The following is a 27,039-nucleotide window of genomic DNA, read 5'->3' on the forward strand; positions in this document are numbered from 1 at the left end:
GAATGGCCCTCCTTCAGGTCCTCCTTCACAGTTCTTAAAGGAGACCCACAAAATTCATACTGAGCTTCCTGGTAGCCAAGGTGAAAATGAACAACCCTGTCTTAGAGATGAGATTTATAGTTCCCATGTGAAAATACCACACTCATTCCTTGGGGTTAACAAGATTTTTGTCTAGCAGTCAGTTTGAAAGAAATTTCTCATGTCAGTCTTCTAAGAGGTCACTTTGGGACACAGTGAACAGCCTTCCCAAAGACGTCACTGTAGAATGCAATAGAAGGTAGCTCTGGGCTCTTTTTTATCGCTTACAATGTGTGGGCACAGCTCCAAGGAAACGGGAGCCAAAGTGGGCAAGGTATATTTGTAATAACCCACAGCTTTCTGTGGGGTTGTCTTCACCTAAGGGTAAAACCAATAATGTTCATCCATGAATATAATTTCTGGTGGCCAAGTTTTTGGCAAAAACTAGGTGATGGAAACTTTGAGGCCGAGATGATATTCTCTGTCAACGACCTAGAAGGCAGGTTTACTACGACTAGGCCAACACATTTCAAGATGAGCAGAATAAAGCAGCTAGTACAGCGCAGTCTTCTGCAAGAAAGCTCCTTGCACGATAGCACGCTTCCTTCCAGTATCAATCAGCTGGCCTAGGGGCAGAGTGTCGCCATGCTAGTTCTGAGCTCAACAGTGGGCATCTACGAGGGTGACAGCTAGATATGGAATCTAGCTGACCTAGGTTTGGATCCTGCTTCTACTGCCCACAGCCTTAGGCAGGGCCATTCGCCTTCATCCATCCTGTGGCTGTAAAACAGGGATGACACAATGGGCTGTCACAAGGCCAACACGAGGAGCAAATGAGACCGTGTGTGTAAAAGGCCCTTGCACACAGCGACCTCCGAATTAGTATTTAACAACACAAAACTGTGGCAAGGGCTAACACAGGTGGGTAACAGAGATAACTGCGAGAAAGCTGGATGGTTCTCTTCCATCCTGTTTTAAATATGAATATAGTTTTTTCTTCTGGCAAGGAGAGATGTGATCTCAGATAATAATCACCCAGTTTCAATTAAATTTTTCATAATCTTTCTCCCTCATGTAATACAAAGCAACATCAGTTTCTAATCTCTTCTTTCATTCTAAGAATTGTCCCCTAGGCTACCTCTGGTGCCATCTGTGTGTTTCGTGGGCAGGACTTTGCAGAGAGCATAAAGGTACCTGATCTGTGATTAACCAGACAGAAATAAGGGCCGGTGGGGTGGCTGTGTCAGGAGTCCTGACCCATAGAACAGAGGCTGCCCAAGGGAGTCACCTGGGTGTCTGTGAAGGCAGCAGTGAAGGCAGAAAGAGCTTGGGATCTTTGAAATGCAGTTTGCAGCCACTTTTCGGTGAATCCTACAGGAGAAACTCAAATATCAGCAAGGCATACAAGCTGCTGTGGGGTCTGGTCTTGCCTCTCTGCTCTTCCAGCCTCTGGGGCTGCCTCCTCATACTCCTCTTCCCAAAGGTCCCTTTATAGTTCCTCTGTGTCCACAAACTCACCCTGTTTCTTCAAACATGGGTGCCCCTGCCCCAACCCTGCAATGTCCTACATTCACTCAAAAACAAGTGCAAATCCTAGTCTCTGAAAAAGATTCTCCCCACTTTCTATGCAGTTTCCTCCAGCAGTAATTTGTTTCCTCCAATTATTTTGTCTGTCATCGCTAGACTGCAGGGTTTTGGGGACAGCAATGGAGTCTTAATCACTCTGGATCCTCAGCACCCAGCACAGCAGTTGGCACTCAGCAGGTGTCCCATAGTGATGTGTTGAAATGAGTAGCTCTGAGCCTCCGGATGGATTCTGGGGGCCATGATTCTATTGAAAGCGAACATCAGGGCCTGTAAGTGGGGACTGAAGGTCATTTGTAATTCCTTTCTAACCCCCACTTCTACCCCATCATCCCACAGTGGGGCTGGAGTTTGGGGAATAAGGCTTGAGCTGGGAGGGGAGCCCTTGAGTGGAAGACAGAGCAGAGAGACCTACAGGTAAGGATGCTTTACCTGATCGGGGCGGTGGAGTTCTCCAGCTTCCACCAGGCCTTGGGGGGGTTTAGGTAGCGGCACCACAGCTCCCAGTCAAAGCCCTGGGCGGCCAATGGGTACTCTTCTATCTCAAAGTTGTCATACTTGATGTTGTCAAAGGATGGTGAGATGATCCGCTTCCGGTTCTCCTTTATGCGGGTGAGCACAGGTTCCGCCCTGAGCAAGAGGGAGAGAGAGAAGGGAAACTGCTTCCTAGGTGGATAAATACTTGACTGGCGACCCCTAAAGCTCCTTCCTCTGCAGAAAAAGGCAAAAAACCACCTGGCTGTCTGCTCCAGCCGGTTGCTCTGCCTCCTGGGAAACAGCCTCTGTTTAACCTCCACCCCCCTCCACTTCTGGGTTGGCAAGAGGCCTGGCCACTCCTGCAGCACGTCCTGGGCTGAGCTGAGAGACTCTTACTGCCTTAGATCCTTGTGTCTATTTGCTTTCCTGTTTCCCAGTAGAAAAAAAAAAAAAATCAAGACCTTAGAAAGAAGAAAGGAACAGATCTGAGGTTCCATGGGTAGCTTTCAACTCGGGCTTTGATTTTGTGAAAATTCAGTATATCAACCAGGAGGAAAAGGCAGAGGAGGATGGCAAGGGAGGAGGGTGAGAACAAACTTATTTCCGCCAGTTACTCAATGCTCCTTCCATCCTTGTAGACGTGCCACCCCATCCCACGTGTTCTCCACCGCCCTGGGGAGAGGTGGGAGTAGGGCTTCCGAGCAGCCAGGAGGCCCCTATGGGCACCAGGCAAGTAAAGTGTTTGCAGACAGGAATGATGAGCTTCTTATTAATAATGCATTTGTTGCATAATTGTTTATTCAAATCAGCTTGAAATAGTAAGTGTCCCTCTCCTCTTCTGGCCATAAATCCAACGAAAATGCTTTTTAAATAGTCACAAATGGCAAGCAGGGACTTCAACTATAAAAAAACGGCTTCATTGCAGCCTTAATTTGAGCCTGTTATGTAAAAGTATGCCTAAATCTAACCATGTGGCGTGCATGCCCGGCTGCTCCTTCCTACCAGAGGGCCCTCCTCACCTGGCGCTCTACAAAGCCACACACAGTGGGCTGGCCACAGCACACCGTCTGGCCCTGCAGGGATGCTGGTGTCAGATGCCCCATCCCACCTTGGCTGCAGCCTCTGAGGCCACATACCTTTTCTCTTGCCCCACGTGGCAGCTGAGCAGCCCTGACCAGAAAAAGGAAGTTTTTGTAAGACCTACTTTCACCAGTAGGGAAAATCTGAGATTCTCTGCTCTGTCTGGCCTGGCATTTGGCAGGGGGGGGAGGGGTGTGGCGTCCAGGTCACCTGGATAACATCAGGCTACCTTCTACCCCTCTGACCACTGGGCCTTGACCCTGTCTGCATGGTTGGGCTTGTGCCTCAAGTCTGGTCCAGCCTCCCCTTGCTCAGCAGTTGCAGCCCTGTCCTGAGCTGGGCTGGCACTCTCAGCTCCGTCCTCAGCCCACTCTCAGATCCGCTCTCCTAGGGGAAGACACTAGCTAGAGTCACACCTGATGCCACCATATACCCTTTAGAGACTCTGTATTGACCTGTTGGCCCCCGACCCTCCTCCACCTTGAAGGGCCAGCCCCGTTGCCTCCAGTAGTCACACATCCAGATCTCAGCTATTCCCAGAATTCTCTCCTTCCCCCCACTGTGGCTGAGATCCCAGCTTGCTTTGCACTCATTTGAGCCAAAGCTCCGGACCACACTGGGATTCATCTTCCTCTCCTGACGGGCACTTACCAGCCCACATTGAACTCCACGTGGGCATCAAAGAGTGCCACCACGGGCGCAGTGGCCACCCTCCAGCCGCTGACTCGGGAGCGGATGAGGCCCTCCTGCTTGCTGTGGCGCACGACTTTGATGAAGCCCGGCTTCTGGCCATTTACCTTGTCCACGTACTCTGTCAGCTTCTCCTTCAGTTCCTCTGCGAGGGACAAAACGCATCGTTAGGAGAAGGGGGAAGGTGTGATTTAGACTGTGCCCTTTTAGGGGGAACTGACCCCCACCCTAGAGACTGGGGGTCTGTCTTCCCTCCCAGGTCTCTTTCACGATCCCCAGGCCAGTGCCGCTCAGCTTTGAAGGGAAAAACAGAGGAGAAAACAGTTTGTATTGAGTGCACACGGTCACATGCTTCAACACGTCCTATTTAATCTTCACCAGCAGCCCACGGGAAAATGGGGCTCAGAAGGGTTTCCCAATTTGCCCAACGCCATGCGGCTTGTGAGTGGCACAGGCTGGCTTCAAGCCGGGTCTAATGACTTCAAAAGCCGTATTCTTCTCATCAGCTCAGTGGCCTCTTTCTTCCCCAGTGCCCTCCACTCCTTCTCTCCTAATGGCCAAAGAAAGCTTCCATCTGCGACGATGATAGCCCAGAACCCAGTCCTGCCCGCATCTCCATCTTTCCAGGAAGTGAATGACCAGGCACTATGCCATGTGGGCAGTTGGTATTGGTTTGTTGCCTGCTGCTGCTGGCCAAGCATCTGATTCCCTGCTTCTTCATAAGTCTCAATGGGTCCTGCGGTCCCCTTGCCTCTCAGCTAGTGGCAGCACAGTGGTTTGGGCAATAGCCTACGCACCCTTTCCCCAAAATGGCCTGAGTGGGCTGCATTCTCCTACCTGCAACCACTGTACCTCCCCAGGACTCAGTTTCCACCCTTTGCCTGTGCTCTCCAGGACTGGCCCTTCGGGTGCCCTCCTCCCATCTTCTGAGCCAGCCTATGCCCGGGTCAGCCCCAGGTGGGCTGAGCCTGGTCCTTATCAGAGGATGGTAGGAGCTGCGTGTCCCTTGGTGCTCAGTCTGGGGCCCTGCCAGACCCGCATCCCACTCTGAGGAAAGGGTATGAGGTAGCAGGCACAGTGCCTGGCACACGGTAGGCGTGTCCCATAGCAGCAGCACTCCGTAGCAGAAAGAGGATGGTATTTGGGGTCAGCAGTACTGCATTTTAAGTCTGCCTTCTATGTATTAGTATTATGATCCTAGCCCTTTTACTAAACTAGTTGTTGAGGTCCATGTGGGTATCTGGATGTGGTGAATGTATTTTGCACGTGGTAAGGATGTGAACTTTGGGGAAACACAGGGTGGACTGTTAGGGTTAAACTGTGTTAAACTGTGTTAGGAGTTAAACTGGTTAAACTAAACGTCTTCAGCAAAAAGACGTGCCGAAGTCCAAACCCTAGGACTTTAGAAGATGACCTTATATGGAAATAGGGTCCTTGTAGATTGAACCGAGTTAAGATCCTTAGGTCCTAATCCAATATGACAGGTGTTCTTATAAAGTGAGGAACTTTGGACACAGGCAGATGCAATGAAGAAAGACAAAAAGGGAGGCAGAAGGAGAAGATGATTGTGACGCCTTGGTGGCTCAGCAGCTGAGCGTCTGCCTTTGGCTCAGGTCATGATCCCAGGTCTGGGGATCAAGTCTCACATCGGGCTCCCTGTGAGGAGCCTGCTTCTCCCTCTGCCTGTGTCTCTGCCTCTCTCTGTGTGTCTCTCATGAATAAATAAATAAAATCTTTAAAAAAGAGGAAAGAAAGGAAGAAAGAAAGAAGAAAGAAAGAAAGAAAGAAAGAAAGAAAGAAAGAAAGAAAGAAAGAAAGAAAGAAAGAAAGAAAGAAAGAAAAAGATGACCACCTAAAGCCAAGGAATATCTGAGAGTCCCAGAAGCTCTGAGCAGGCCTGGAACAGATCCCTCCCTATCACCTTCAGATGGGGCATGGCCCTGCTTGATTTGGACTTGATTTTGGACTCCAGAATAGTGAGACAATAAATTCCTATTCTAAGCCTTCAGTTTGTGGTACTTTGTTACAGCAGCTCTAGGAAACTAATATAGTTGTTATGAGGATTAAGTGGGATTAACATGCATGAAAAATGCACAGCTCATTGTAGATGCTCAAAAAAAAAAAAAAAAAAACAAAACCAAACCCACAAGTTCCCTTCCCCCCTCCTCAGTTTCCTTCACACTGGGAATTGTAAGGGAAGAAGGAGCTGCAAAGCCTTCTTCATATTCTCTGGTCCAGGACCACCTCCTCTTGCTCTGCTCTGTCTCTAGGTGAGAAGTCTGCGAGCAGCAAGGCCATGGTGGCCAAGCGAGAGCTATGAACATGTGCAGGGGCCTCATGCCCAGGGAGGACCATGGGGCATGGTGGCTACTGCCAGAACTGGTACACATTTCTGTCAACATGGATTTCAATCTTTTTACACATGATGCTGGCCAAAACAAACAAACCCGGTCTGGATGGATGGGTAGGAGACAGTCCTTAGGCATCCTGCTTGAGTTATCATCGAGTTGGTGAGGGAACTGGGCATCCAGGGCAGAAATGCTGAGAGGGAGGCAGGAAATCAGATCCTAGACAGCTACCAACTTGCTCTGTGGCCTTGGGCAAATCCCTAAGAATCCCAAGACCTCAGAGTTAGTTGGACAGGCTTTTAATGTTTGTTTTGAACTGATTACCCATCTAAGGTTTGAATTCCCTCTCTCTATCCTGATAAGTGATCATCCAGCCCCTGCAGTGACCAGAAACATGACACAGCCCATTCCTTACTGGGTTACTCCAATTATAGATGCGCCAAATGCCAGGGTCTTTCAACCTTCCATTCCCTGGTCCAAGGTTTATTTCGGGACCAAAGAGGGCAGATCAAATCCCTCTTCCACCTGACAACCATTTAAGACCATCCTTAAGTCCTCACCGGGGATTTCTCTGAGTATTTCTCTGGATCAAATGTCTTCAGTGCCTCCATATATTTCCTCACATCTGTCAGTTCAGGTTCTGAACTTCTCTCTAAATATGTTAGGTTTTCTTTAACAGTTTTAAATTATGCACCTAGAAATTGGTCTAATACTTATGGAATAAACTGTGCTATATAGAATAGAATGAACAAGTCACCTCCTTTATTCTAGAATCTATGCCCCTATTCATAGAGTTGAGGGTCACATTAGCTTGGCCTGCTTTTGACTCAAACTGAGTTTCCTGGAAACAGACTACACAGGTCCTTTTCACATGGTGCTGCTAAGTCAGGGCTCCTTCATCCTTCTTTGTCATGGATGTGTGCTGTGTGGGTGCATACCTGTGCGTGTGTGTGCGTGCACACACGCATGTACATATGTGCATGCTCTGAGCCAAAACAGAGGATCTTACGTTTAGGTCTCTTTCATTCAATCTTTTTAAAGATATACACGATCTTTCTTTCTTTTTTAAAGATTTTATTTATTTATTCCTGAGAGACCCAGAGAGAGAGAGGCAGAGACACAGGCAGAAGGAGAAGCAGGCTCCCTGTGGGGAGCCTGATGCAGGGCTGGATCCCAGAACCCCAGGATCACGACCTGAGCCAAAGGCAGCCGCTCAACCACAGAACCACCCAGATGCCCCATATACTGTCTTTCTGAAGTCAGAATGTTTTGTCCTTGATTCCGTTAACCCATGCCTTTGTTATCTGGCCTCCAGCTTTCTGGCTTCTGCAAAAGTGATTAGCATATGGCCTTGATTGTCATTCTTTTACACAGTCATTCTTTTACACAGCGTGACCTTGTCCAGAGTTAGGGCCAATGAGTCCTGTCAGGCTTTCTCGTCCCAGCCTGATGGAAATTCAGCAGATTTTAAGGCTGCCATTAACACACTCTGTATCCCACTTTAGCTGATGTGAAAATAACCTCATGATCTCCGACCATGCAGCCGACTGGGGAGGCCTGGGGGTGCCGCTGTCTGTAGGTGTCAGGAGGTTGGCCATAGAGTGCCCTAACTCAGTGCGCCCTGAGCTTACCACGTTTTCACACATGGCTGTCAGGAGGCCTCTTAAGACATTGACTGCTCCATCTCTTTCAAAGGTCTACCTCTCATGTACCCTTTTTGAAAGTTTTAAATAGAACTCATTAAGCCTGGTATTTGGACTTTTGATGGTGGCAGCTAAGGGGTGAGTCCAGGAACTTGGAGTGAGAAGTGGGCTGATACCAAATGACACCCTTCCTGGCTGCCAGCGGGGACATACTTGTCCCCTTCTCTCTGTCCCCACCCCTCGGGTGAGAACCACTGTCTACAGGACCTCTGTTGTTGAGTTTATTGGTGGGATGGGGCTGTGGACGATTGCCACCCCAATGAAACTCCACAAATCCCACCTCCCTGAATTTGCATCCTTGTGTAGCTGCTTCACATGCTACAACTGGGCTGACCCTAGGGGGATGCAGCAGGAGGGACCTGTGCTGGGGGTCCCAGCATAGGCCTAGGGCTTAGGAAGTCCTGCAGTTTCTGCTTTCATTGTCTTGCTGCTCTGAGTAAGGAAGACCAGCCTCCTTGAGCTTGAGAGGCCCAGGGAGTCCCCATTAATTTAGGTCACCCCACCGAGGCCCAGACATGTGAGGGAGGCCACCCTGGATCTTTCCACTGATTATAAATGCAGGGGGAGCCCAGACGACACCCTGTGGAGCAGAAACAAGCTGCCTTATTGCAGAATTGTGAGCCAATAAACGGCTGCTGTTTTAAGCCACTAACTTCAGGGATGGTTTGTTATACACAAAAGGCTAACAAAACAGGCTCTATTATTCCAGTATGGTGCTGAGGTTAGAGTAAGATTGTGAACTCCTGATGCACAGGAAATGTGGAGGTCCAGACAGACACAGAAGAACCACTTAGAAGACGGCAGCAAGGGATGAAAAGGCTTTGCTTCTCATAGGAGCTGCTTGCCCCTTTGTGCCTCTGAGCTCTGTTAAAAGAACTAATAAAGGTTTCCGGTGGACCAGCCAGAGAAAAATTCTGTTCTCAGCCTGCTGCATCCTGGACATTGGCTACTGATTAGAAGAGGGCATTCCCTGAGCCCCAACCAAAGAGCTGCTATCAAAAATTGAAAAAGTCCTGAAATACCACAGATAATACTGGCTCCTGGTCTTTGTAAAGTACCTTTACCTAATTAGGTTTTCATGCTCACCTTCAACTTTTATCAGCTGCCAAAGTGAGCAAGAACTACCTCAGAGGCACTTCCACATTTGCTAGGAAACTCTGGCCCCAAGACACTCCTATTACATCTTTATATAATGTATATATGATAAATACCTCCCAGAACTTAGCTCAACACACACACACACACACACACACACACACACACACACACACGAAGAGCTGTGGCTTTCTTTAGACCTCCACCCAAATGCATAACCCCTCATAATAACCTTTTTGCCAAGGCTGCCGGGAAGTTGAGAGAAAAATCTAAGGGCTCATCATCACAGGGTTCAGCGTTTCTGCTTCTCTACCTTTGTTAAAGATTTGATTTTCAACTTGTCTACAAGCTGCATTCTTTTACTCTTTCTCTTTTTTCCTCCGTGAGCTACCTTTAACTCCATCTTGAAAGATGTAGCAGAAACTTCTAATAAAGTGCCTTGGTGGAGCAGGGCAGGAGCAGAACTGCAGAAAGAAGGGGAAAGCTGTAGTTCATGTTTGTTTTAATGTGTTGGGGAAAGACAGACGAGGTAGGGAGGCTGCTCTCTGTGCCTTTGCCAGATTTAGAATCAATGGTGGAGCTGTCGATCGCCTGCGTTGACAGAGAAACACAATTTGCACCCTGCAGGGGGCCAGGTGTCATCCAGCCTGTGTTGCTCCTCCAGCCCTCTCCTGCTGTCCACAAATCCCTAATCTCCTGACATCAGACCCACCTCTGTGAATCAGCACTCCCCGAAGCCAGCTCATCAAACACCATTCCCCTCTTAGGAGGTCACAGGCCACTCTCCACCACCCCATGAGGTGCCTCCCCTCAGAGCCTGCTGAGTACAGGCTGCTTGCCTGCTCTCCCTCCTTCCCACTCAGAAGCCAAGTAAAAATGCAAAATTTGGCCAGCCTGGGCGAATGGAGCCTTTTCTTACTTCCCCCCATATACGCTCCTGTGCTGTTCCCATAAAAAGCAATTAGCTTCACAGGGTCATCCCAAAGGAAACAAAACGCAGCCTGAGCAGAAGTCTGGTACTAATGGCCGTTAATCTGATTGAAACACACCTAATGAGATACTCTTTATCTCTTGCATGAAGGAAAAAAGAAAGGATCAGGGAATCGATGGCTGATGGGGCTTCGCTCTTTGAGGGCAGCAGCTCCACAGACATCCTTGCAAAACGGCCTGCCCAGGCTTGCTCTGGAGAACCTGGTCCTCGTCTTTCTCCCAGTGCTCACACCATCCTTTTCCACACCTGCATTAGGTTTGGGGGAAGTAGGAGTGACGGGAAAGCCACCCACCCATCATTTGGCGAATACTGAGCAACTCACTATGTACCAGGTATCCCTCTAGTTGCTCTGGCCAGAGCTGTGAATGAGACGGTCCTTAAGGAGCTTCCATTCTGCTGGACGCTGAAAAGGCATGTGATGTCCTTCACTGACAGAGAGAGTAGGGGGAGGAGATAGAGACGGATGGGATGCGAGGAGACAGGGAGGGAGAGAGGGGGAAGGAGAGAGGGTGGCAGGAGAGGATGGTGGTGGGAGAGTGAGGAGAGAAAGATGGAGATTTTGGAAAAAGAACCTCAGAAACTGATTCAGGGCTCGCAGACACAGAGGCCTATCAGGCAACAGGCCTGCGGGACCTGAGAGGCAGTGCCTGGTGCAGCTGCAGGCAGTCAGAGAGGCAGGGGTTAAGCTAGACCTACGTTCTGGACTTTCCTACAGCCTGCTGGTTCTCAACTGGGAGCAATTTTGTTACACTCTCATCCTCTGAGGGGATATTTGGCAATGTCCGGAGACAGTTTGGATCGTCGCAACCGGGGAGGGTGCTCCTAGGCATGGATGCTGCTAAATTTCCTCCAGCGCACAGGGCAGCCCTCCACAAGAAAGAACCATCTAGTTCAAAATGTCAGTAGTGCCAAGTTTGAGAAACCTTGTGCAGCTCTAAATGATGGAGGCCTCATTGTGGAAATCTGAGCGTGTACTCTTGGGGGTACATGAAGTTTTGAGAACTGACAGCCTCAGGGGTGCACCTACTGAGAGACCTATTCCTGGGACCTGCAAAGCCTTCCTGCTTGGTGCTAACCAGAGTCAAAGAGGAGCTGCCTCTTTAGAAGGGCACTGCAACAGGTGCTGTTGGCTGGCTGGCCGCCTTCCTGGTGTGGCCATCTGAGTGGGCATCGCAAGGCCCACACTCAGAAGGGCCTGTACGTGGTTTAAAGCTCCTGACCATGGATGCCCTGCCCACATTTCCTTGGCACTCCCCTTCCCATACGCACTGCTGGCTTCTCTCTCTCTGCCTAGAGGCTTTCTCTGACCCCAGATATGTACTCAGCCTGCTGTGGGCCAGCTGCAGGTGCTATGGAGTCGCCATCTACAGCCATAGCTCTCCATCTGTTAGGGGATGGATATCCATGTTATGGGAATGAATTGTGTCCCCTCAAAATTCCTATGTTGAAGTCCTAACCCCCAATGCCTCAGTATGTGGCTTCAATTAGAAAGAGGCCATTGCAGGAGTAATTAGCTCTGATATAGTTCCACTGGAACTTAGGGGGCCCCTAACCCAATATGATGGGTGTCCTTATAGGAAGATGGCCATACAAAGACACAGAGTCACAGGGAGAATGCCATGTGAGGACAAACACAAAGATTGGCGTGATACATCTCCAAGCCTAGGAATACTAAAGACTGCTGGCAAACCCTAGAAGGTAAGAGAGAGGCATGGAACAGATTCACCAGCACAGCCCTGTGGACCCCTTGATCTTAGACACTGAGCCTCCAGAACTGAGACCATTTCTGTTGTTTAAGCCACCTAGTTGATGCTCCTTCATCACAGCAGCCCCAGGAAATGAATACATCCCAGCTTCCTTGCCCCTTGGCTCGGGCACTGCTGAGGTAGGTGGTAGGCAGTCTCCAGCTGGGTTGGGCCTGGGGCCACAGCAGTAGCTTGTTCGTGATGTCTACGACATTGACCTTCTTCTCTCTCCTGTGTCACATCCCACTCCTTCATCACTGTTCCCTGGGGGTCACCAACTCGACCAATGACTTGGCCTCAACGCCTGTCTCAGGGCCTGCTTCTGTGAGAACCCAAACTAAGAAGTCATCTGTTCTCCAAGACATGGTGGTCCCCCAGCAGCGTGTGAATTTTTAACCCTTGATGGATGTGAATAATGTGTATGTATGTGAGAAGGATGACTGAAGTTTCTCTCCCCTTCTATCTCCGTGTTAAGTGGCTAATGTTTAACGAAGGAGATAACGACGATGATGTACCAGGCATTTTGCACTTTGCATATAACATCTCATTTAAGTCTTCTGACAACCCTATGCTGTAGTTACTGTTAACGTTCTATTTTGAAGACAGGGACATTACGGCACAGCGTGACCCAGGTAGTAAATAGTGAAGTCAGGACTTAAATCCAGCTGGGCTGTACCCAGAGTTCATACTCTTTACTCTCCATGCTGCCTCTCTAGGATCAAAAACTGGCCCGCATGAGAGTCAGCTTGGTTGAAACAGGTTGCGGGGCACCGCCCTGTTTAGGGTCTGATTTGGTGGTGGATCTGGGACCAGAGGCTCTGAATTTCACACATGCTCCCAGGGAGATGCTGATGGGCAGCTAAGCCTGATAACAAGGGAAACAAAGGAGCCTCCTCTGGAATAGGTGTGGCTCCAGCCCTCCACAGGAGGCATCAGACTCTGTCTGAAAAAGGCTCTCCGCAGCCCCCCCTCCACCTGCTCAGATAATTTCCTCTTCATTCTTCCCAACCCCTGGGCTCTGACTTGCTGCCCTCTGTGACAGACCCTTCATTTTCCAGGCAGTTTTCATTTCTCTGCATGTGGCCATCTTCAGATCTCATGCTTTGGACGGTCCCCTGTAGTTCCCCAGCTGCCCTTTGCACAGGGCATGGCCTTTGTCCCTTCTGTCCAGCCCGACAGTCTCAGGTAAGCCAGCCCGGTGCTCCCCTCTAACACAATGCTGTCCCCTAAACCCTGCCAAGGTCAGAGGAGCCACCCCCCACTCTGTCCAGTGCCTGGGAGGGCGTATGAACACCCCCCCACCCCCCCCACCACCACTGAGAAGTGCTACTAATTGCTAGTCTCCGATGTGCTAATTTAAAGATTAAAAGCACAGCACATTTCTGTTTATTCTTCCAAGAGTGAACAGTGGCTGGTCTTCCTCAGATCAGAAGATTAACTGACTCTTCTCTAAAGCCATTTAGGGCCATTGAAACACAAATGATATGTCAACACATTTTAAAAGAGAGATTATTCATTAGGATGCAACGGTTGTCCAATCTAGCTGATCATCCACTTACCTAAAGAGCTAAAAAATAAATGGACATAGATGCCAGCCCACCCTCATCCCCTTAAAGAATTTGGAGGGGGCTCTGGGCTCGGGCTTGCTGAAATGACCGTGAGCCAGGCTTAGACAGCTGTGATCCCAGAGCACACCCAGGGCAGCCTTGCTTTGTGCGTCCCTCTCTCTTTAAGATCACTTTGGACAAGCCTTCAGATCCTGGGCAGTTTACAAATGCTTGCACGCGTTTTCTTCTTCTGTCCTATAGACTTACCAGCTGCACTTCCACCCGGCTCCTTTAATCGCTGTACTTCTTCAAAGTCAATTGATACTGAAGTAGATTTGGAATGGCCTCAAATGCTTCTCTTTACTCAAGACTTGGGGGAAAGTCTCCACCTAGGAGCCCCACAGATGGCATTTAAAGTATGGCTGGAGGGTCCAGGATTAGTGTCACAATCAGCCTGGGAGTCTCCAAGCATTAATTCAGTCTTGGCAAGTCACAGAAAGCCCCAGAATTACCACCCAAAAAGACCTAGCCATCTGTTTCTGGGTCTATTCTTTCAGGTCATAGCCAGGCATTAGTGACTACCAAACCCACAATATACATGCACTCCTCACTTGGTGGGGTCTCCAAATCCAGGCTCTCGAGATCCACTAACGCCTCCTTACCTGCTCCAAAATGACTTATTCTCCCAAAGATCCTGCTTGCTGTAATAACATGGTCAGAACTGGTTTCTGAGAGATGGCAGTGGCAGGTGTAAAAATGGTCCCCTGGCCAGTCAAGGATGTGTCCGATGCAAATCAATGCTACTCTCTCTTTCTCTGTCTTTCTCTCTCCTCCCTCCCTCCCTCCCTCCCTCCCTTCCTTTCTCGCTTTCTGTCTCGACAACAAACCAAAACTCGATTTATAACATTTGCCAATGTCTGTGGTGTCAGTACTACCACTATAGCTGGTTTCAAGCTATTAAAACCACCAGCCCTGAGAGATGTGCATGCAGCGTTGGGGAAGGGTGTGCGTGATCAGCTGGCGACAGTCCAGGTCAGCCCAGCACACTGGTTTTAATGCCCAGCCAGAAAGGCTGCAGTCCTGAGGGTGCTTCCTCTTACTTAACATGTGCACTGTGCCCCGTGCTTTATGTCTACTGATCCTGTTCTTCATTCATTCATCCAGCAACGGTATGTTAAACACATATGAAGTACTGTACGTTATACACTATTCTAGTTACTCATCTAATTGAAATGTCACTACCACCCTGCAAACGATGATATTTATAGCTAATGCTTATTTATTTATCGCTTACCCCATGTCAGGTACTGTTCTAAATCCATATATAAATTCATATATTTCCCATTCTGTACCCTCAACAACTATGATACCTCTCCAGCTATGGCATATTATGATCCCCCTTCCACATATTAGGCACTCCGGGCACAGTGATGGTGGAGGGATTTGCTCAGCGCCCCAGGGCTGGAAGTGGGTAGGTTGGGGATACAAACCCAGGCGCCCTGGCTCAGGTCCATGTTCTTAATCTCACATACGATTATCTTCAAGTGACAAAGGAAGAAAGTTGAGGATCAGATTTTCAGTGACATACCCAAAATGACACAGATGGTTCAGAATTAGCAGGGGTTCAAACTCAGATCTGTCTGACGCTAAAGACTGCTATTTGCCACTCTGCCCCACAGCCTACCAAAGGAGCCCCAGGCGTCAGGCCTCCCTCAAGAGCATCCTGAGATCACTGACTCAGTTCAGAAAGAAAACCGCCTCCGCTAGCTACTATATACATCCTTAGAGCCCAAGGGAAGGGATGAGACTGCCATGCTCAGCTTCCTTTTGACCAGAGGGCTGATAGAGCACTCACAGACAAACCCAATTTCTCTGGGGTAAAAATCCCTGAGCAAGCAAGAGCAACAGATGAGGGAAGAGTGGCTGAGTCTGGGTTTCCTAGAGTGCTTAGTCACTCACGTTCAGAATTCACCATCAGGGGATTCCCTGGGTGGCACAGCGGTTTAGCGCCTGCCTTTGGCCCAGGGCGCGATCCTGGAGACCCGGGATCGAATCCCATGTCGGGCTCCTGGTGCATGGAGCCTGCTTCTCCCTCTGCCTCTCTCTCTCTCTCTCTCTGTGTGTGACTATCATAAATAAATAAAAATTAAAAAAAAGAAAAGAATTCACCATCAGGTACAATTCAGGTAGGTTTGTGGCTAGGAGATCCAATAGAGGGCCAAGGACGAGAGGCTGCCTGAAGCAATCTGGGTGTTCAGCATGGGGTACGGGCCATGGGGCAGGGCCTCAGGCTCCAGGGGGGCGCTTCAGAGTTCTCACACTCTCTTTGCTCTTGACACCCTCAGACTTGCCAGAGGTCACAGAACTGGTCATCAGAGTAGCCAGGAAAAGAATCCAGGGCTTCCTTCCCCTGGGGCTAGAGCTCTGGGCTCTCTAGTCCACTGATTCTCTATTCATCCACCATGAGCAATTCAGAAAAATGAAAACAAGAATAATGGACTACTAGAAATCGGTTGTCTTCGTGGACTAAATGACCTTGGATAATGGCCAGCATGCCTGGGGCTCTGTGAGATGGAAACCCACAGAAAGTCAAGGTGGGGCAGTGGCCCAAATGCTATGACATTACTTACGGGGCATAAAATACTCCTGCTACTCTGACAGTTTTCAGCAGGAATTAAAAATGCCATGATGGGTGATTAATGTCAGCTGCACCTAGGGGGAGTGGAGTGGACACTGCTCCAGCTGCTGCCCCTCCAGCTCAAGAGTCCCAAGCACAGCCCTTGCCATGAACTTCAAGGGAGAAAGTTTTGAAGACCTCAAACCCTCAGGAAATGCTGGCATAGAACCTGTGACAGCAGGTCAAATCTGAGCTGAGAACGGACCCGGATGGTGTCCCAGCATACAAAGGGGATTCCGGGACGGTCAGGTCTAGTATGGACACTTGGGAAGGGCCAGTTGCCATTGGAAGTTAAGCCAGAGGCCAACTGGAATTTTGGTGCTAAATTCTCCTTTTGTGCAGGAAGGACTTGGAGAGCTCTGAGTGCTGCCCAACTCAGAAACTCGATCCAAAATCTCATGACCGAGAGCAGAAGAGTTTATGAGTCCAAAATTTCAAGATTCTGAGTCTTTTCTCAAAAGTCTGTGATTCTTGGATACCAACTCCCATGATCCTCAGATGCTGGAAGTCAAAGCTTCCATAAATGCCAGAGTAACAGCTTCCCCCCAACTCCCTCCCCGGGCCCCGTTGCTGTTGGCCTACAGGGCTGAAGGTCCCGACCCCTGCTTGCTTAGCCTCCTCGGCAAGTCTCTGTGCTCAGGTCACATTCCCAAAGGCACCAAACTCAGGGTGCCACGGTACCTTTGCATTAATGGCTCCCTCTGCCTACAATGTTCCTCCTGCCTCATCTGACCCAGCTGAGGCTCCTTTGGAAACCTTCCTTTCATCTGCAGCTCTCTAAGTAGAGGAAAGGCTAGGGGAAGGGAGGGAATTGTTTTCTCCTTGGAACCCAGAAGGCACTGGAAACACTCATGTGTTCCAGGAGACCAGTGAGGCCCAAGAGTAGGCCTTGAGGTCCAAGGCCTACGGCACAGCCCTGAGTGTCCCCTGGGGAAGAGCTAAGGCTCCCACAGGCTGTAAGTCAGCTTTGTGCTTCTGCAAATCACAGGCTGCTCAGGCTGTGTGACCAGCAGCCTCAGCCTGGCTGATTCATGACTCAGGAGACAGAGTGGGCTTTGCACACATATTTACACCCAATCCACTGTCGGTGCTTGTCACATCGGGAGGTTTGGTGCTCTTTTCCTCAGCTCCCTGAACACCTTTAGGCAATCTATTCTTGAAGAGGAAGGATCCCATAAAGGCGCAAAGTAGAACCCAAGTGCTCTGCTCGCCGTCCTTGGGTTTTTGTTTCTCTACCGAAAGATGTCACAGAGAGCAGAAAGAGCAGGGACTCAGGGGAGGGACTGACTTCAGTTTCATTCCCGGTATGGCCATCTATCAGCTGTGTGACTTTGGGCAGGTGACTGAACCTCTCTGAGCCTCAGTTTCCCCACTGTCAAGATGGGAATAATGTTATCTACTTCTTGGGGCAGCTGTAGGGTTCCATGAGACAAGGTATGACGTGTTGTAAGTGTTTAAGGAGTGGTATTATTACGTGTTCGTTAGTCTGAACTCCTCTGTTGGCTTCCTCCCTTTCAAAGGAAGGGCCGAGGCAAGAGAAAGCCCCCTGCATTATTTGGGAAAGCCAGGCCTGCAGCAAATGGCCCTGGGACTTCCCCAGGCCCAGGGAACTGCTGCTCGTCCTCAGGGGTCACTTCATATTCAATCCTCAAGCCCCCTCCCCATCCTAACGGTCCCTCTGCTTATTCAACAGCCCTATCTCACAAGGCGATTCCCTTACGCAAGGGCTCTGAAGAGCTTTATTTGTATGAAGTCATTTAAACCTCAGAGAAACTCTATTAGCTAAGTACCACTGATAACCCATTTTATAGACGAAAAAACTAAGGCACAAACAGATTAAGTGATGTGTCCAAGTTCAAACAATTAGCAAGTGGTGGAGCCAACATTCCGAGTTTGGCAGTCTAGCCCCAGAGCCCATGTTCCTCATACATTTCTTGCCTTTGGGAGTAATGGTGGGAGGGGGCATTCAATGGGCACCTGTCGGCTCTGGCTTTGTGCTGGCCCCTGAGCATGCTGGCTGTTCAGCATGTCTCATCAGCCTCACTTTGTAATTTAAAACAGATGAAAACCTAAAGGAAGCCTCTGTCCTCTCTGTTCCCATTCACAGAACCTCTAGGAGGCAGGGACCTTTCATGCTCTTGGTTCTTTCTTACAAAAGAACACAATGAAGCTAGGAAGAGGTGGAGGGATTTGCTCAGTGTCCCAGGGCTGGAAGTGAGGAGGACAGGGATGCAAAGCCAGGCACCCTGGCTCAGCTTCATGTCCTTATTCCCACATCCGATTATCTTCAAACAATACACTAGTACCCAGTATTGTGGGCCATGGGCCTTTCACAGGACATGATGAACACTGGCTCAAGGGAGACACATCATGTCCCCTGGGCACTCACTCATTCAAGGACTAGCTGAGTGTCTGTCTCTGTGACACTCACTGCTCAGAGAGTAAACCATGCTCCCTCCCCTCAAGGAGCTCAAAGACTGGTAGATGCTCAATGGATACACACTATCATGTCAGGCATAGGTTTGTGCTGTGTGGAAAAGGCAAACACAGTGAGGCACACACAAATGTAGGAGAGGGGACCTAGCAGCTGTGATCTGTACGCAAGGGTTACATTAACCCAGAGGGGCAGAGATGCCATCTATCCAATATGGAGGAGGAAGCTGCAGGGATTTGGGAAGCCAGAGACAAGTGTGGATCTCAGGAGGAACCCCAGCAAAGGGGTAGGCCTGTGGGTGGGCTGAAGCAAGGCCCGGGAAATGGCTCCAGGCTGAGAAGTGAAGGGAGACAGAGCATGTCACTTAGCCTGGCAAGGCACGTCCAGACAAACTGAGCATGCAGCCTCTCTGGAAGGTAGGGTTAGCTCCCACACATCCCTCTCAAGGCCGCTTAGCTTGGGGATGCCCAGCCTCAGCTGTGAAACTCAACAGAGATGGGGCTGAAGAAGGGAGGGCCAGCACTGTCCCCCAAGGCAGAACCTTTTCTATGCACACTTCAGGATCTAGGGGGCATGTTCAGGTTCTACGGGGGAGAGGTTGTGATTGAGGGAGACTCCGAGCTGGGCGTGGGCTCCGGGTGTCATTGCTTATGCTCCTGGACATGGAGTTATCTGGTAAAACTCACCAAATGCTCGTATCTATTGAGGCCTGCAGTGGACCCCAAGTGTAGATAAAAACAGTCAACTGCCAGAAGCACTGATTGTTGTTGTTGTTGTTGTTTGTTTGTTTTTAAGCTTAGAGCCTGGGATTAAGGGGCTCCACTTGGCCAGCAGCATCTCATCATGGACTACTAACACTGGCCAGTTCCTGGGCTGCAGCCCAGGCTACACGGCCTACCCTGACCACCCTGCATGTATTCCTTTCACTTTAAAGCTATCAAAGGCAGGATCCCTGGGTGGCTCAGTGGTTTAGCACCTGCCTTCGGCTGAGGGTGTGATCCTGGAGTCCTGGGATTGAGCCCTGCTTCAGGCTCCCTACATGGAGCCTGCTTCTCCCTCTGCCTGCATCTCTGCCTCTCTGTGTCTCTCATGAATAAATTAAATCTTAAAAAAAAAATAATAAAGCTACCAAAGGCAGAGTCCCTGGGGCCAGAGATGCTTTCAGAATGTGGGACATAGACATAAGTCCACCAACTGCTGGCACAAGACTCCAGGATGGGGTGAATAACCTCGCCCAGGAGCTGTCCTCTAAAGTCCGCAACCTTCACAGCCAGCAGCTTGCTAGCATATTTTTCGGCCAGGCCTTTCAGGATTATTGATTTTTTTCAGACCCCTCTATTTTAGCAGCATATATCATCATATTCCTCTCGTGAGACTTCAGAAAACCCAAGAAATATTACTTCTCTGATAGACATGCCCCAAATATTGAAAACACTGCTCTCCCTCTCACTTCATGTCCCTATTGTGTTTCTCTCATTCATGTGTTCAATTGGCAGATTTTTGCTGAACACTCACTCAGCATGTGGCAGGCCCGGTGCTTGTTGCTGGGCCCATGGAGTAAGTCAGGGCTCCAGCCTCAAGAAGCTCACAATGTCGTGGGAGGACATAATGAAACAGATCATTTTAGTGCACTGAAATATGTTCTAAAAGAGGTTGTCACAGGTGCCGTGGTAATAAAGTACAGGATGGGATCAGCTTTCTAGGATGATATTTGAGTTTGTCTCAAATGGATGGGTGAGTGACTTTGCTAGGATGAAATGATGAAAAAAGTGTCTCAGGTAGAAACACACAGCATGCATAAAGGCCGAGATGCATGAATGTGCATGACATGTTTGGGAAATAGAAGTGGCAGGTCAGCCTAGTGTGGGTGATGCTGAGTGTGGGGTGCAGGCTGAATGAGAGGAGAGACGCTGGATCTGTGTGTGCTGGGCAGATTGCAAGGGGACTTGAAGGCTGGGCCAGAAAGTATTAGGAAATCATAAGGAAGCTTTATTCAGAGTCCTCCCACCTAAAATTCTCAGAGAGATGAGCGAGCTGAAATGTCAGGATGACATTTGTTAATTAAAAAATGTTCTATAACAGCTAAAGAAACTGCCCCATTCTAGAAACTCAAGCAAATGAGACTTGGATTTTGCTCCCCACCTCCACCAAATAATACAAGTTATATGTTCTCCACCTAGCCCCAAACCTCAATCAGGCCTATCTCGGGGCTCTAATATGGGCTGGAACCACTGCTTGAGCCAGTAGGACGTGGATAGCCATGACTAGAGATGGTGCAGACAGATTGGGTTAGATCCTCTGCCAGGATCACTGAAGCCGGTCCTCACCCCTTCCTGACTATGCTTGGCATATGATAGGTTCCTCAGTCCCCCAGATCATTCGGAGTTATGGCAGCCAGGCATGATCTCACCATGGAAACAACTCATGGGTCACCCAGCTGTGTGCCCAGCCTGGTCCCCAAGCAGGACCTGACATGGTGTCCGGTCTTCCGGAGAGAACACAGAACATTCAATCAGATCTACAGCAAGAGCCTATGTTGGTCTCAGAATCTGGGCTTCTCGTCATCTTTTTTGAATCATTCATTCACTCATTCAGTGAAAATGTGGAAGACACAATGCCAGATCCCCAACCTCAGATGAGATTCAGTCCCTGCCAACATGGCTCTGGGAAGGTCCCATGGTAAAAGCTTGGGGTACAGATGGGGTTCCTGTGTCTCTGCAATGGGCTTATAGTGCTGCATCGCCAAGAGAGCTCCAGAGGAAAGCCTGGTCAGAGCAAAGTGAATGTGTCTACCAGAAGTGGGGGAGATGGCCTCAGGGGAAGCAGAAAGAAGGGACTTAGCCAGTCTGAGCACCTACTGTGTGTTGGGTGCTTCATCTACACCATCTCATTTAATCTTCATAATGATCCCATGAGATGGCCCAACTGGGACCCAGAGGCCAGGGAGAATGCAGGAGGTACCCTCAGGGATCTCAGAAAGCTCGGTCTTCCTGCCTGAGGCAAGAGCCAGCTGGAAGCGTGGCAAGTCTAAGTGGTCAGCACACTTGGGGGAAGGGAAAGGAATTCAAAAAACAGTTTCCGAGCCCATATCTTCCTACAGAGTAGAGGCAATGGTACAAAGAAAAGGAGAAGGAAGGAGGGATGGCGGAGAGGGAGAACAAGCTGATGTGAACAGAGGGCACCAAGCTCTGAGCGAAGGAACAAGTCACGAGGTAGGAAAAGAGGCTCGGGGACCCTGGGGAGATGGCATGGGAAAGCCAGACCTTCTGTTAGTACCTTGACCAAAATCCTGATTGAAACGACCCGCTACAGATTCCAGAGCACCTGCGGGCCCAAGGAGGGCATTGCTGCTTACGGCTGCTGGGGCACAGCCAGGTGGGAGAAACCCCCGTCCTGGGCTGTGGCTGAGCCTTAGCCAGCCACGGCCACTTCCCTCTGCTGCTAACCCCCTGTGGCTGGACAACCCCACACAGGAAGCGAGGCACATGTTAAAGTCTGGCGGGACACTAGGGACGTCTGGGTGGCTCAGTGGTTGAGCGTCTGCCTTCGGCTCGGGTTGTGATCGTGGGGTCCTGGGATCAAGTCTCATCTCCCTCTGCCTGTGTCTCTGCCTCTCTCTGTATGTCTCTCATGAATAAATAAATAAAATCTTTAAAAAAAAAATAAAGTCTGGCAGGACACTGAGGACGTCAGACAGCCGAGTGGCACTTTTGTTGCTTTTTTGTCCACTGACTTCGAAAGAGCAAAGAATGGCAGGATATCAGCTGGGGCTGCTGGTGGTGTTCACAAGCTGTATCTGGCTTTCTTGATACTGGAATCCACAAAAGCTGGATCAAGCACAGCCACATTTAGTGAGGGCAGGAAGACAGAGTTGACGGGGGGATTAGGCCCAGCAGAGGAGAGAGATCCACCGGTGAGCAGTGAGCGGGTTACCATGGAGAGCAGCCAGGGATGTGGAGCGAGAATTCAGGGTGGGAGAGGGTGGGGGGTGGGTGAGTCAGATGAGGAAACTTTGGGCTGGGAAATGAAGACGAAATTTCTCTCCTTAGAATTCTATGCAGCAGGGGGTGTGGAGTCGGTTAAGCGTTGTTTCTTGATTTCAGCTCAGGTCAAGATCTCAGGGTGGTGGGATCTGCCTCCTGATGCAGGCTCCCTGCTCAGGGGGGAGTCTGCTCGGGATTTTCCCTCTCCTCCTCTCTCTGCCCTTCCCCCTACTTGTTCTTTCTCTCTCTCTCTCTAAACTAAATCAATCAACCTATAAAAGAAGAAGAAGAAGAAGGAGGAGGAGGAGGAGGAGGAGGAGGAGGAGGAGGCTACGCGGCAGTACTGACAGCAGGGGTAGCAAACACAGTCAATTCCAGGCTAGAAGCCAGGCACAGGGTGATCCCAGGGGTATCACAAAGATTTGCAGGTGACTTGAGTCTGGGGGCACAGCGCTGCTGGGGCAGGAAGGGCTAAGTCCTGTCTGGCACCACTTCATCCAAAGGTGGAAGCGTTTGGTGAGGCTAAAGTTAGGGCGAAGAATGGAGGTGAGAGCTGGCTCTCTAATCTGCCATTGGTGCTCTGACCGGATGGGGCAAGAGGGAGGCTGCCCAGACTGCAGGATTGATAGGGAGGTGAAGTGGATAGGGAGGGTCCCGGCTGCCCAGACACCAAAGGGAAGGCTTCTACTCCATTCAAAGCAGGATGTCTGACAACATGCTGGGCAGGCCATTCCCACCTCTGGTGGCTGGAGGGAAGGATGCCATGGTTATTGCCCTTTGTACACCTTAGAGATCTCAGAGATCTCAGAGAGTCTAATGAAACCTATGGGTCTTTCTACCCCTCACCCTCCAGATGCACGCGTGCACACACACACACACACACACCCTTTGCCCATGTCCCCAACAACTTCCCATGGTTCTTTTAGGACTCCACGGACTCTAACACTCATTCTTTCCTCAGCCCCTGGGCCTTTGCAATTGTACTTCTTGCCTCAAAGATCTCCTCCTACTCTTTGCAGGGCTCACTCCCCGAGTTTGGTTTCTATTAAGTATCACAAGCTCAGATAGGCTCTCCCTGGCCATCTCATCAAATCTTCCAATCCACTCCCTTCTATCCCTACATGTTCTATCACCTGCCTGTTCTGGCTTTATTTTTCTGCAAGTGTTTTTAAGTATCTTAAAATCATATTAATCCTTATTTGGTTATTTTGATGTTTGTATCTATAGCTAAAATGTACATTCTATATAGGCATGGGCTTTTCCTCTCTACTGATTCCCAGTGCTGTAACAGGGCTTGATACATGAACAGTATATATTAAAAAAAAAAAAAAGACCCTTTGCTATTCTGGGTTTATCAGTTCCTATCAACCATGAAGAACTGGTGAAGTGGAGTGCTGGGAATCTTGAAGAAAATGTCCATATCATCTCACAGGACCTGTTAGAGAAAGGCAGGCCAGGTATACCCAAAGCCTAGGCTTTAGGAGACAGATTTCGAGAAGTGGATGGGGAAGAAGGCTGTGATTTCATGGATTACAGGCTTTGGAAGGAGGCCCTTAGAACCAAAATTCTGCTTATGTAACCAGCGATGATCCAAAACAGGAATAACATGGGAGAAAACCTGGAAAAATCAGACCCTGGGGAACTCTTGAAGAGGCTCATATTTTTTCAAAGGTCATGTAGAGAAAATAGAAAGGATATTCAAAATTGCAGTTGATTGGGCTCTGTAAGAAAAGAATTAAGAAGATGAGAAAGAAGGGGCCCGTGATTGGGGCCAATGGCATACTGTACGAGATGCCGAAGAGAAAGCACAGCTCCTTAGCTTCTGTTCTGCAGTTATCTCTATGCCTGTGAGAATAATGCTTGATTTGAAGGGAAGAAAAAGGAAATTAACATTTATTAAATAACTGCTATGTTCCTGCACTAAAGTGCTCCACACATTACAGGTATTATTTAATCTTCAAAACAACCCTGAGAGGAGCTATTGGTATTTGCGTTTTATAGAGGAGAAAACTGAGGTGTTAAGTGACGTGTCCAAGATTGCATGTTTAATAAGCAGCAGAGGCTGGACTGAAATCTGTGTATGTCTTCCTGCAAAGTGACTTCCTTCCATACCCATTCCTTCTCTCTAAATCTTAGAGGATCATTGGATCTCATAGGATTGACTTCTGACCTAGACATCCCCATCCTGTGCTGATGTGCCTGAGATCACTGGGCAGTTGGCTCAAGGGGAGGAAGGGAGTATAATAATCACAAGAAACCCTGACTGTGGGTCAGTAAGTACTTCCTGAGCACTTGCCACAACTAACTCACTTACCCCTCACCACAAGCTTATAGGAAAGCCGATTTTAAGTTATTCTTCCTATTTTAAAGATAAGACAACTGAAATACAGAGGCATCAGTGTAAGTCACCAGCTTATAAATGGCGGAATCAGGATTTGAACCCAGTCAGGCCTCAGTGCTGGGTATTTAACCACTCTGCTAAAACTGAATGTGAAGAGAGTCCCTGACTGTTGCCAATCAGTCTAGTCTTTAGCCAAGAAGACAGGGCACTGCGACTCACCGGGCATTGTATCACTGAGCTAATATGGAGAAGAAAGAAGCTGGAAAACAACTATTGATTCAAGAAAAGGGAGAGGATTATTCAAATTACAGGCAATGGGATTTAATACCAAACACAGGCATGATTTCTTTTTTAAGAGAGGAGGAAAGATGTCCCAAGCACATAAATCCAGCATGGGAAAATGCACTGAAAATGGAAAGAGTATGGTGCTTAAACTTGGTGGAAGCCCCTGTAGCCAGGGTGGAGGGCACAGAGTGGGTAGGATTGAGATGGAGTGAAAGGAAAGGAGGGGCAAGCCCTGAAGAAGGGACTCTGTAAGTCATATTTAAGAGGTTCATTGTGGGATCTCTGGGTGCCTCAGTGGTTTAGAGCCTGCCTTCAGGGTGTGATCCTGGACTCCCGGGATCGAGTCCCGCATCAGGCTCCCTACATGGAGCCTGCTTCTCCCTCTGCCTGTGTCTCTGCCTGCCTCTCTCTCTGTGTGTGTCTCTCATGAATAAATAAATAAAATCTTAAAAAAAAAAAAAAAAAGAGGTTCGTTGTTATCCAAAGAGCAAGGAGCAAGATCGGAAAGGAGTGGGATTTGAGTACCTACATCATGAAATGGTGAGGCCTAGGGCCCAACAAAGATTTTATTAGAACAAATTAGTAAATGGATCACACTCCTTTCCTGATTTATTAGTGCTGCAGGCCAGGGAAACACGCAGCTACTAATAATGATGATGATGACAATCATAATAATAATAATGATAATATACCAATAATGACTATAAACAGCAACAATAGGAATTTTGAAATTCAGTGTAGTATAATGATTAAATTAACACGAGTAGGTTTTGAATCCCACCTCCTCATTTACTAGTGTGAGAACTTGGGCTATTTGTTTTTACCTCACTGTGCGTGTGCTCCAAGCTGTAAAATGTGAATAATAATAAAGACCACCTTATAGAGTTGTTGTGAGGTTAAAGAGTTAATGCACAGAAAGCTTTAAAAAGACTGTCTGAAAGGTACTAAATACTCAGTCTTACCTATTATTACTATAAGTAACATTTACTGAGCACTTACTAGGCATTACATACATAGCACTAAAAGTTTTTATATATATCATCCATTGTAATGACTGTGGTGGTTTTAAGCGGGATTCACGAGGGCTTTGACATTTCTCTCTTCATGAAATGGAGCTCAATTCCTTTCCTCTTGAATGCGACTTGCTCCTAATGAACAGAATGAGGCAGAAGTAGAAGTGTGCCACTTCTGCAATGAGGTCATAGGAATCATCACAGCTTGGGCATTCTCTCCTGGATCACTTACTCTGAAGGAAGCCAACTTCCATGCCATGAAACAAGATCCATGCAGGTCCTCCATTCCCAGCCAACATCTTGGCTCCAGCCTCATGATCCAGAACCATCCAGCCAAGACACTCCCAGATTCTTGACTCTCAAAGATTGTATGCAATAATAAATGTTTGTTGTTTTAGCCTGCCAAGTTTGGGGTGATTTGTTACACAGCAATAGATAGCTAATGCAATGATTGTTACACAGAGTCTCCCTTCATATCCTTTCAGGAAATTTGTAAACTCAAAACGTAAATGAGTAAAGTAATCAGGGACAAGCCAGAGAACACACGCCTGTCTAACAAAGGCATCTGCCACTGAACCCCAGCTGATTGTTATGAAGTATTTTTCAAGAAAAGTCAGAAATCTGGATATTTTGGTGAGAAACCCCCTGGTTTTTAACATGAGTTTAGATTTTTAAAAATAATGTGCAGACCAAACAAAACATGTGCCACCATTTTGAAACATCTGGACTGGATGCTTGAAATATTTGGACTAGATGCTTATATAATCAAGCAAAACAGTCACTAACTGAATAACTGTATCATCATTCAGATGAAATGGGGAGGGGAGGAAGGGAAGGACTTGGGATGAGGCCCATAATGATGGCTACTGGGAAGCAGACGAGGGACTCACTACTGTACCTGGGTAGAGTTCTGAGCCTTCAGCCTTTGGATCCCATTCCATTCCTTAATATGCTTCTCACTCCTGGTTTGAGGTCACCTGGGAAATCTGTACTGTCACCAGACTAATCCTTACATGACTCTGGCTGGA

At 48.6% G+C, this 27,039-nt stretch overlaps 1 protein-coding gene across 5 annotated transcripts in view; it reads right to left on the reverse strand.

Moving 5' to 3' along the window:
• GALNT18 (polypeptide N-acetylgalactosaminyltransferase 18) overlaps positions 1-27,039 on the reverse strand; it is a 338,094-nt gene that overhangs the window by 98,188 nt on the left and 212,867 nt on the right. For all 5 annotated transcript variants that reach the window (XM_049098823.1, XM_025459490.3, XM_049098824.1 and 2 more), the window contains 2 exons: positions 3,811-3,994; positions 2,035-2,232 (listed from right to left, as the gene is read on the reverse strand). In XM_049098823.1, coding sequence (XP_048954780.1) covers positions 2,035-2,232; positions 3,811-3,994 — 382 coding nt within the window. The remainder of the gene's footprint in view (positions 1-2,034; positions 2,233-3,810; positions 3,995-27,039) is intronic.

This window comes from Canis lupus, chromosome 21 (assembly GCF_003254725.2).
Source record: "Canis lupus dingo isolate Sandy chromosome 21, ASM325472v2, whole genome shotgun sequence".
NCBI classification, from domain to species: domain Eukaryota; kingdom Metazoa; phylum Chordata; class Mammalia; order Carnivora; family Canidae; genus Canis; species Canis lupus.